This window comes from Bombina bombina, chromosome 1, assembly GCF_027579735.1.
Source record: "Bombina bombina isolate aBomBom1 chromosome 1, aBomBom1.pri, whole genome shotgun sequence".
Taxonomy (NCBI): Eukaryota; Metazoa; Chordata; class Amphibia; order Anura; family Bombinatoridae; genus Bombina; species Bombina bombina.
Window position 1 is genome coordinate 1,305,190,840 of NC_069499.1, and position 11,936 is coordinate 1,305,202,775.

The 11,936-nt window shown below is 42.9% G+C and overlaps 1 protein-coding gene across 1 annotated transcript in view; it reads right to left on the reverse strand.

Moving 5' to 3' along the window:
- URI1 (URI1 prefoldin like chaperone) overlaps positions 1–11,936 on the reverse strand; it is a gene marked incomplete in the record, with an annotated part of 867,239 nt that overhangs the window by 651,722 nt on the left and 203,581 nt on the right. The window contains 1 exon segment of the mRNA XM_053701783.1: positions 10,596–10,674. Within this exon segment, the coding sequence (XP_053557758.1) occupies positions 10,596–10,674 (79 nt within the window).

The following is an 11,936-nucleotide window of genomic DNA, read 5'->3' on the forward strand; positions in this document are numbered from 1 at the left end:
ATGGAATCTGGCAAAGGGGATGATGCCCATGCAGGACACCATGAGTCCAATTATCTCCATACACCGAGCCACAGATGGCCTGAAGGAAGTCTGGAGGGCAAGACAACTGGAAGTTAGCATGTAACGTCTCTGGTCTGTAAGAAATATCCTCATAAACATGGAGTCTATTTTCGTACCCAGGAACTCCACCCTGGTACTGGGAATAAGAGAACTTTTTTCTAAGTTTATCTTCCATCCATGAGATTGAAGAAGAGAAAGAAGAGCTTTCGAATGGTCCTCTGCCAGATGATGGGACGGTACTTGAACCAAAATATTGTCTAAGTATGGCGCTGTCCTCATAGACCTTATCTAATTTAGGAATACAGGGTTCCTCCGGTAATTTAGGTTCTGGAACCTCTAAAGTAGCCAAAAATTCCTTTAGCAGAAAGCATAAGTGTTTAATCCTAAATCTAAAGTCTGGTTCCTCCACAGCTGGAGGCTTAGAGGCAGCAGATTCCAACCCAGAAAGAGCATCCTCTGAAGTATCAGAGGCATCTTCATCATCAGATAATCTTGTATCAGATAATTCCAATAAGCTAGTAGATTATCCCTGGAAGGATAGCAATATTTAACCTTTCGCTTGCGCTTAGCAGTGCAAGGTAAAGCACTAAAGGCCGCAGACACTGCTGACTAAATGTTCAGTAAAGTCTGGTGGTAAAAGGGCCCCTCCAGATGGAGGAATAGAAGTGCTACAGGAAGCTTCATGTGTATTAGGAGATGAATATAGGGTGCACACCTCACGGGATGGAGACTCCTCAGAGGTCGAAGGCTCAGTAGTACTAAACATATTAGCTTTCTTTGATAAGATTACTTTATCAAAAACATAATTTATGCTTACCTGATAAATTTATTTCTCTTGTAGTGTATCCAGTCCACGGATCATCCATTACTTGTGGGATATTCTCCTTCCCAACAGGAAGTTGCAAGAGGATCACCCACAGCAGAGCTGCTATATAGCTCCTCCCCTAACTGTCATATCCAGTCATTCGACCGAAAACAAACAGAGAAAGGAGAAACCATAGGGTGCAGTGGTGACTGTAGTTTAATTAAAATTTAGACCTGCCTTAAAAGGACAGGGCGGGCCGTGGACTGGATACACTACAAGAGAAATAAATTTATCAGGTAAGCATAAATTATGTTTTCTCTTGTTAAGTGTATCCAGTCCACGGATCATCCATTACTTGTGGGATACCAATACCAAAGCTAAAGTGCACGGATGATGGGAGGGACAAGGCAGGATTAAGCGGAAGGAACCACTGCCTGAAGAACCTTTCTCCCAAACACAGCCTCCGAAGAAGCAAAAGTATCAAATTTGTAAAATTTTTAAAAAGTGTGAAGCGAAGACCAAGACGCAGCCTTGCAAATCTGTTCAACAGAGGCCTCATTTTTGAAGGCCCAGGTGGAAGCCACAGCTCTAGTAGAATGAGCTGTAATCCTTTCAGGGGGCTGCTGTCCAGCAGTCTCATAGGCTAGGCGTATTACGCTCCGAAGCCAAAAGGAAAGAGGTTGTCAAAGCTTTTTGACCTCTCCTCTGTCCAGAGTAAACGACAAACAGGGAAGATGTTTGATGAAAATCCTTAGTAGCTTGTAAGTAAAACTTCAAGGCACGGACTACGTCCAGATTATGTAAAAGACGTTCCTTCTTTGAAGAAGGATTAGGATACAATGATGGAACAACAATCCCTTGATTGATATTCTTGTTAGAAACCACCTTAGGTAAAAACCCAGGTTTGGTACGCAGAACTACCTTATCTGCATGAAAAATCAGAAAAGGAGAATCACATTGTAAGGCAGATAGCTCAGAGACTCTCCGAGCCGAGGAAATAGCCATCAAAAACAGAACTTTCCAAGATAAAAGTTTAATATCAATGGAATGAAGGGGTTCAAACGGAACTCCTTGAAGAACCAAGTTTAAGCTCCACGGGGGAGCAACAGGTTTAAACACAGGCTTAAATCTAACCAAAGCCTGGCAAAACGCCTGGACGTCTGGAACCTCTGCCAGACGCTTGTGCAAAAGAATAGACAGAGCAGAAATCTGTCCCTTTAAGGAACTAGCTGATAATCCTTTGTCCAAGCCCTCTTGGAGAAAGGACAATATTCTAGGAATCCTAACCTTACTCCATGAGTAATTCTTGGATTCACACCAATGAAGATATTTACTCCATATCTTGTGGTAGATTTTCCTGGTAACAGGCTTTCGTGCCTGTATTAAAGTATCAATGACTGACTCGGAGAAGCCACGCTTTGATAGAATCAAGCGTTCAATCTCCATGCAGTCAGTCTCAGAGAAATTAGATTTGGATGATTGAAAGGACCTTGTATCAGAAGGTCCTGTCTTAGAGGCAGAGTCCATGGTGGAAAGGATGACATGTCCACTAGGTCTGCATACAAAGTCCTGCGTGGCCACGCAGGTGCTATCAGAATCACCGATGCTCCCTCCTGTTTGATTTTGGCAATCAGTCGAGGGAGCAGAGGAAACGGTGGAAACACATAAGCCAGGTTGAAGAACCAAGGCGCTGCTAGAGCATCTATCAGCGTCGCTTCTGGGTCCCTGGACCTGGATCCGTAACAAGGAAGCTTGGCGTTCTGGCGAGACGCAATGAGATCCAACTCTGGTTTGCCCCAACGATGAATCAACTGAGCAAAAACCTCCGGATGGAGTTCCCACTCCCCCGGATGGAAAGTCTGACGACTTAGAAAATCCGCCTCCCAGTTCCCCACACCTGGGATATGGATTGCTGACAGGTGGCAAGAATGGTACTCTGCCCAGCGAATTATTTTTGAGACTTCTAACATCGCTAGGGAACTCCTGGATCCCCCTTGATGGTTGATGTAAGCCACAGTCGTGATGTTGTCCGACTGAAATCTGATGAACTCCAGAGTATTTATTGGAAGGAGTTTCTCCTCCTGAGTCCACGATCCCTGTGCCTTCAGGGAATTCCAGACTGCTCCCCAACCTAAAAGGCTGGCATCTGTTGTTACAATTGTCCAATCTAGCCTGCGAAAGGTCATACCCTTGGACAGGTGTACCTGAGACAACCACCAGAGAAGAGAATCTCTGGTCTCTTGATCCAGATTTAGTAGAGGGGACAAATCTGTGTAATCCCCATTCCACTGACTCAGCATGCATAATTGCAGCGGTCTGAGATGAAGGCGCGCAAATGGCACTATGTCCATTGCCGCTACCATTAAGCCGATTACCTCCATACACTGAGCTACCGAAGGGCGCGGAATGGAGTGAAGAACACGGCAAGCATTTAGAAGTTTTGATAACCTGGACTCCGTCAGGTAAATTTTCATTTCTACAGAATCTATAAGAGTCCCTAAGAAGGAGACTCCTGTGAGTGGGGATAGAGAACTCTTTTCCTCGTTCACTTTCCACCCGTGCGACCTCAGAAATGCCAGAACTATCTCTGTATGAGACTTGGCAACTTGAAAGCTTGACGCCTGTATCAGGATGTCGTCTAGATACGGAGCCACCGCTATGCCTCGTGGTCTTAGAACCGCCAGAAGTGAGCCCAGAACCTTTGTAAAGATTCTCGGGGCTGTAGCCAACCCGAAGGGAAGAGCTACAAATTGGTAATGCCTGTCTAGAAAGGCAAACCTTAGAAACCGATGATGATCTTTGTGAATCGGTATGTGAAGGTAGGCATCCTTTAAGTCCACTGTGGTCATGTACTGACCTTCTTGGATCATGGGTAGGATGGTCCAAATAGTTTTCATTTTGAAAGATGGAACTCTGAGGAATTTGTTTAAGATCTTTAGATCCAAAATTGGTCTGAAGGTTCCCTCTTTTTTGGGAACCACAGATTTGAATAAAAACCCAGTCCTTGTTCCGTCCGCGGAACTGGATGGATCACTCCCATAACTAGGAGGTCTTGCACACAGCGTAGGAATGCCTCTTTCTTTATCTGATTTGCAGATAGCCTTGAAAGATGAAATCTCCCTTGTGGAGGGGAAGCTTTGAAGTCCAGAAGATATCCCTGAGATATGATCTCCAACGCCCAGGGATCCTGAACATCTCTTGCCCACGCCTGGGCGAAGAGAGAAAGTCTGCCCCCTACTAGATCCGTCGCCGGATAGGGGGCCGTCCCTTCACGCTGTCTTAGAGGCAGCAGCAGGCTTTCTGGCCTGCTTGCCTTTGTTCCAGGACTGGTTAGGTTTCCAGGCCTGCTTAGATTGAGCAAAAGTTCCCTCTTGTTTTGAAGCGGAGGAAGTTGATGCTGCACCTGCCTTGAAATTTCGCAAGGCACGAAAATTAGACTGTTTGGCCTTTGCTTTGGCCCTGTCCTGAGGAAGGGTATGACCCTTACCTCCAGTAATGTCAGCAATAATTTCCTTCAAACCAGGCCCGAATAAGGTCTGCCCCTTGAAAGGAATGTTAAGTAATTTAGACTTCGAAGTCACGTCAGCTGACCAGGATTTAAGCCATAGCGCCCTACGCGCTTGGATGGCGAATCCGGAATTCTTAGCCGTTAGTTTAGTCAAATGAACTATGGCATCAGAAACAAATGAGTTAGCTAGCTTAAGTGTTCTAAGCTTGTCAATAATTTCAGTCAATGGAGCTGTATGGATGGCCTCTTCCAGGGCCTCAAACCAGAATGCCGCCGCGGCCGTGACAGGCACAATGCATGCAAGGGGCTGTAAAATAAAACCTTGTTAAATAAACATTTTCTTAAGGTAACCCTGTAATTTTTTATCCATTGGATCTGAAAAAGCACAACTGTCCTCAACCGGGATAGTAGTACGCTTTGCTAAAGTAGAAAACTGCTCCCTCCACCTTAGGGACCGTCTGCCATAAGTCCCGTGTAGTGGCGTCTATTGGAAACATTTTTCTAAATATAGGAGGTGGGGAAAAAGGCACCCCCGGTCTATCCCACTCCTTGCTAATAATTTCTGTAAGCCTTTTAGGTATAGGAAAAACATCAGTACACACCGGCACCACATAGTATTTATCCAGCCTACACAATTTCTCTGGCACTGCAACTGTGTTACAGTCATTCAGAGCAGCTAATACCTCCCCAAGCAACACACGGAGGTTCTCAAGCTTAAATTTAAAATTAGAAATCTCTGAATCAGGTTTCCCCGAATCAGAGATGTCACCCACAGACTGAAGCTCTCCGTCCTCATGATCTGCATATTGTGACGCAGTATCAGACATGGCCCTTACAGCATCTGCGCGCTCTGTATTTCTCCTAACCCCAGAGCAATCGCGCTTGCCTCTTAATTCAGGCAACCTGGATAATACCTCTGACAGGGTATTATTCATGATTGCAGCCATGTCCTGCAAGGTAATCGCTATGGGCGTCCCTGATGTAATTGGCGCCATATTAGCATGCATCCCCTGAACGGGAGGCGAAGGGTCTGACACGTGGGGAGAGTTAGTCGGCATAACTTCCCCCTCGTCAGAATCTTCTGGTGATATTTCTTTTATAGTTAAAGACTGATCTTTACTGTTTAAGGTGAAATCAATACATTTAGTACACATTCTCCTATGGGGCTCCACCATGGCTTTCAAACATAATGAACAAGTAGTTTCCTCTGTGTCAGACATGTTTAAACAGACTAGCAATGAGACTAGCAAGCTTGGAAAACACTTTAAACAAGTTTACAAGCAATATAAAAAACGTTACTGCACCTTTAAGAAACACAAATTTTGTCAAAATTTGAAATAACAGTGAAAAAAGGCAGTTCCACATTTTTACAGTGTATGTAACAAGTTAGCAGAGCATTGCACCCACTTGCAAATGGATGATTAACCCCTTAATACCAAAAACGGAATAATAAATGACAAAAACGTTTTTTTTTGGTTTTTTTTCTCAGTCACAACAACTGCCACAGCTCTACTGTGGCTTTTTACCTACCTCAAAAACGACTTTGAAGCCTTATGAGCCCTCCAGAGATGTCCTGGATCATGCAGAGGGAAGCTGAATGTCTCTGTCAGTATTTTTAGCTGCACAGAAAAGCACTAAAAAAAGGCCCCTCCCACTCATATTACAACAGTGGAAAGCCTAAGGAAACTGTAACTAGGCAAAATTCAAGCCAGCCATGTGGAAAAAAACTAGACCCCAATAAGTTTTATCACCAAATACATATAAAAACGATTAAACATGCCAGCAAACGTTGTATATTACATTTTTATAAGAGTATGTATCTCTATTAATAAGCCTCATACCAGTCGCTATCACTGCATTTAAGGCTTTACTTACATTAGTTCGGTATCAGCAGCATTTTCTAGCAAATTCCATCCCTAGAAAAATATTAACTGCACATACCTTATTGCAGGAAAACCTGCACGCCATTCCCTCTCTGAAGTTACCTCACTCCTCAGAATATGTGAGAACAGCCATGGATCTTAGTTACTTCTGCTAAGATCATAGAAAACGCAGGCAGATTCTTCTTCTAAATACTGCCTGAGATAAACAGTACACTCCGGCACCATTTAAAAATAACAAACTTTTGATTGAAGAATAAACCAAGTATAAAACACCACACTCCTCTTACGACCTCCATCTTGGTTGAGGCTTGCAAGAAAATGACTGGATATGACAGTTAGGGGAGGAGCTATATAGCAGCTCTGCTGTGGGTGATCCTCTTGCAACTTCCTGTTGGGAAGGAGAATATCCCACAAGTAATGGATGATCCGTGGACTGGATACACTTAACAAGAGAAATATTGATCCCAAGGCACTGGAAATCAGCTACAGTGCCCACGGAGGCAGAGTGGAGAGCCCAGGTAGAACACTTATTAACAATGGAAAGATACCACCACCTCAAAGTGGGCACAGTGGAAACACACAAACTAATGGTGATGAAAACAGAATTTATGTTTACCTGATAAATTACTTTCTCCAACGGTGTGTCCGGTCCACGGCGTCATCCTTACTTGTGGGATATTCTCTTCCCCAACAGGAAATGGCAAAGAGCCCAGCAAAGCTGGTCACATGATCCCTCCTAGGCTCCGCCTTCCCCAGTCATTCGACCGACGTAAAGGAGGAATATTTGCATAGGAGAAATCATATGATACCGTGGTGACTGTAGTTAAAGAAAATAAATCATCAGACCTGATTAAAAAACCAGGGCGGGCCGTGGACCGGACACACCGTTGGAGAAAGTAATTTATCTGGTAAACATAATTTCTGTTTTCTCCAACATTGGTGTGTCCGGTCCACGGCGTCATCCTTACTTGTGGGAACCAATACCAAAGCTTTAGGACACGGATGATGGGAGGGAGCAAATCAGGTCACCTAGATGGAAGGCACCACGGTTTGCAAAACCTTTCTCCCAAAAATAGCCTCAGAAGAAGCAAAAGTATCAAATTTGTAAAATTTGGTAAAAGTGTGCAGTGAAGACCAAGTCGCTGCCTTACATATCTGATCAACAGAAGCCTCGTTCTTGAAGGCCCATGTGGAAGCCACGGCCCTAGTGGAATGAGCTGTGATTCTTTCAGGAGGCTGCCGTCCGGCAGTCTCATAAGCCAATCTGATGATGCTTTTAAGCCAAAAAGATAGAGAGGTAGAAGTTGCTTTTTGACCTCTCCTTTTACCAGAATAAACAACAAACAAGGAAGATGTTTGTCTGAAATCCTTTGTAGCATCTAAATAGAATTTTAGAGCACGGACAACGGCCAAATTGTGTAACAAACGTTCCTTCTATGAAACTGGATTCGGACACAAAGAAGGTACAACTATCTCCTGGTTAATATTTTTGTTGGAAACAACCTTCGGAAGAAAACCAGGCTCAGTACGTAAAACCACCTTATCTGCATGGACCAGATAGGGCGGAGAACACTGCAGAGCAGATAACTCAGAAACTCTTCTAGCGGAAGAAATTGCAACCTAAAACAAAACTTTCCAAGATAATAACTTAATATCTACGGAATGTAAGGGTTCAAACGGAACCCCTTGAAGAACTGAAAGAACTAGATTAAGACTCCAGGGAAGAGTCAAAGGTCTGTAAACAGGCTTGATTCTAACCAGAGCCTGAACAAACGCTTAAACGTCTGGCACAGCTGCCAGCCTTTTGTGAAGTAAAACAGATAAAGCAGAGATCTGTCCCTTCAGAGAACTCGCAGAAAATCCTTTCTACAAACCTTCTTGTAGAAAGGAAAGAATCTTAGGAATTTTTATCTTGTTCCATGGGAATCCTTTAGATTCACACCAACAGATATATTTTTTCCATATATTATGGTAAATTTTTCTAGTTACAGGCTTTCTAGCCTGAATAAGAGTATCTATTACAGAATCTGAAAACCCACGCTTTGATAACACCAAAAAACTCTAAGCCATCTCCGTGGAGATGTTGCCTGTACAACGGCAAAGAGAATGACTGGGGAAGGCGGAGCCTAGGAGGGATCATGTGACCAGCTTTGCTGGGCTCTTTGCCATTTCCTGTTGGGGAAGAGAATATCCCACAAGTAAGGATGACGCCGTGGACCGGACACACCTATGTTGGAGAAATGGAAACAACATGTCTATAATGTTAAGTGAGGGTAGGAATGTAGTAGCCTTATGAAACATGAAATAATTACATTGATGCCATTGTTAAACCCAAACAGGGGACATAAGAGAGGTCAACAGGGAATTATTAGGAGCTTGACAAGACGATGATTGATTATTGCCAACATCCCCTAAGGCTTCTTGGAATGCCTAAGGCCAAGTAAAGACTTTGTGGAACTAATAATAGCTAGAACCAGATTATACGTTGAACGTTTGTATGATGATGTTGTATCACAATGTACGCATTCAAAATTTGTTGTCAAAACCTTTTTTGTTTCAATAAAGCTTTATTTTAAAATAAAAAAAAAAAAAAAAGAAGATTACTTTATCAAGGCAAGTGTAACATAATTGAACAGGCGGGTATACCGTGGTCTCCTCATAATATAGACAGGCATTAGCTATAGGTAAAGAGGGAGTACCCTCTAACGTATCAGAGTCCTCCATAGCTTGCGCTTATAAAAAGGACTAAAGACAAAGATAAATGGCACCTTTATACCCCCAATGGCTGGGGCACTCACCACCTCCTATGACCCAGGCCCAAGAGAGAAATTGCTTCTTCTCCAGACACCGCACGGTCAGGAAGAAGAGAATCACTGTGACCACACCCAGTCACGTGGTGCGTTATGCAGGACCACCCCTGCACCACTAAAAGCATGCAAAGGCTAAAGGGCTGCGCAGCACCAAAGTAAAAATAAAACCTGTACGTTCCAACATCTGCCTGAGCCACATTCACACATGTCACAGCATAAACACGATATTAAAAATATGTGATTAATCCCACCTGTTTAATAATCCCCTTCCGGAGAAATTAACCCTTGATTGCATTCAGTAAAAGGAGTCACACTGTGTCTTTGTCTTCTTGCATTATCATGTGTGTATAAATAAATTAAACAATCTTACAGGAATCTATGCCGTGGAACAGGAACACAGCCTCTCAAGTTTGACAGTCTTGGAGCATCGCTCCTGACATGGACTTGAGTGATAGAAGCAGGCAGTTAAACTCGTCAACACTGATTGCTTAGGAGCTGTTAATACGAGGCTGGATAGGTTCGCAGACTCTCCCTGCATCTCCAGACTCTAACATTAGCCAATGCTCTCACTGAGAGGTTGACAAGACTACTTAAAACTCCAGTACCATTCCGAAGACTACTACCCTCCATAAGTAACTACTCCGTATCTTCTGACGAGTCTCTGCCAACCTCCTGTGACGAAAGGCAAAGAATGACTGGGGGATGAGGGGAGTGGGGGAGGTATTTAAGCCTTTGGCTGGGGTGTCTTTGCCTCCTCCTGGTGGCCAGGTTCAGTATTTCCCACAAGTAAAGAATGAAGCCGTGGGATCTCCTCATATTGAGATGGAAATGTACCCTTAACCGATAAAGGATAACTATGTCCCAAAAAAGATCCACCTGAGGGTTAACCTCTAAAGTGCTGTCCTTCAGTACCTAGAAGGAAAAGTCACTTACCTGTGGATCCAGCTGCAGGGCAGATAGCAGCTACTTAGGTGTGACACACACTGCACTCCCTGTCATAGACCTGTAGTAAAAGAAAAAACAGAGTAACCAACTCTGGCTTTCAGCAAAGGGGTAGCAAACTTGTTAGAAGTAAAGCAAAGATGCCCTCCCCACCTAACTGCTAAAAGTCACTACTACTTTTACTCAAAAGATTGGCGTGGACACAGCTAGACCCCAATCCTTGCTTGCTGGGAAAAGAACCCATAAAAGGATTTTTTAAATATCTTCAGACACTAACTTCACACATCCTCCATTGGCAAAGGCAAAGAGAATGACTTAGGATTATGGGTAAGGGAAGTTAAACTTAACAGTTTTGCTGGGATGCTCTTTGCCTCCTCCTGCTGGCCAGGAGTTGAATATCCCACTAGAAATTGGAATGACGTTGTGGACTCTCCATGCCATAGGAAAGAAAATATTAAGGAATGAAATCAAACAATTCTAACAAGCACTGATTTATACTTATAGTACTACCTATACATAATTTACACATCATGTTAATAGTACTAACTCTGTGTTAGAAAGTAATAGAAACAAAGTTATTTGCATACCAAAATATCATATGAGAGCTTGTCTGGCAGTGTGCTAAGTCGGTCTTGGAGTGCATCATAATCACTTTCAACTTTTTTCCTGGAAGATAAAATTATTTACTTTTATTAATAAGAAGAAGGTAGCATTTGCTCAATATACTTCATAAACTTCATTAACCATACAAAGCAAAATATAAATAACAAATGGTGTGTTATCAAACTACAAAATTTACTATGATGAAAATAAAACAAACAATATTTACACTGAAAAATGAATCAATGTCTTCACATTTAAAAGTAGCATCATAAATGCTGTGCTTGTTACACAGTGCCTACTTGAAGTCAATAGAAACCTCCCAAAAAGGGTTCATGATGCCTTCCATTTTTTTTTATAACAAGTATCTAGTATCCAGTGTTAGATGAGTGAGTAATGAGAGAGAAAGAGAGGAGGGGAGACAGAGAAAGAGTGGAAGAGATCAAGTTATAGAGTGAGAAAGGAAAATAGGGCAAGAATAAAAATCGGGAAAGGAGGAGAGGAGTAAGGAAAATTTAAAGATAAATATCAGTCATCAATATTGACAATGAACTGATTATGGATGCCATGTATATTGAAAAACAGTTATTAATAATGGGGGCGTGTGCTTTATACATATCCAATAGTATTAAAGCAAGAAATGCGACCAAATAATTTCATATTTTGAATAATTTCATCATTAACATTTTAATCCCGAAACAGGTTATGTAAAAATATTTACATACATGTTTAACAGCTTAACAATGCAGTTTGAGTTATATTGTTAGGTGGTAAACGTTATGAAAAATAGGTTTCAACAAGACAACGCTGTTAAAATAGGAAAAAAATAACCCTGGAGTACGAAGCCCCAGCCCTGTTAGGCTGGGGAGCAGTCTGTGAGTTGTTAAAAGCGCAGGGTCTATGGACTCGGGAGTAATCTGCTCTCCCCATAAACATTTTGGAGTTCAGAACGATTTACAAGGCTCTGAGGACTTGGCCTCAGTTGTCTTTAGCCCGGTTTATCATATTCCAGTCGGACAACATCACCTCAGTGGCTTACATCAACCACCAGGGAGGAACTCGAAGTTCCTTAGCCATGAAGGAGGTGGCTCGGATTATTAAGTGGTCGGAAGCTCACAATTGTTGTCTATCTGCCATCCACATTCCAGGAGTGGACAACTGGGAAGCGGATTTCCTGAGCAGACAGACATTTCCTCCCGGGGAGTGGGCTCTCCATCCGGAGGTGTTCTCCAGGTTAACCCTCAAATGGGGGTTCCGGAGTTGGATCTGAAGGCGTCTCAGCAGAACGTCAAGCTTACAAGGTACGGTTCAAGGTCAAGAGTTCCACA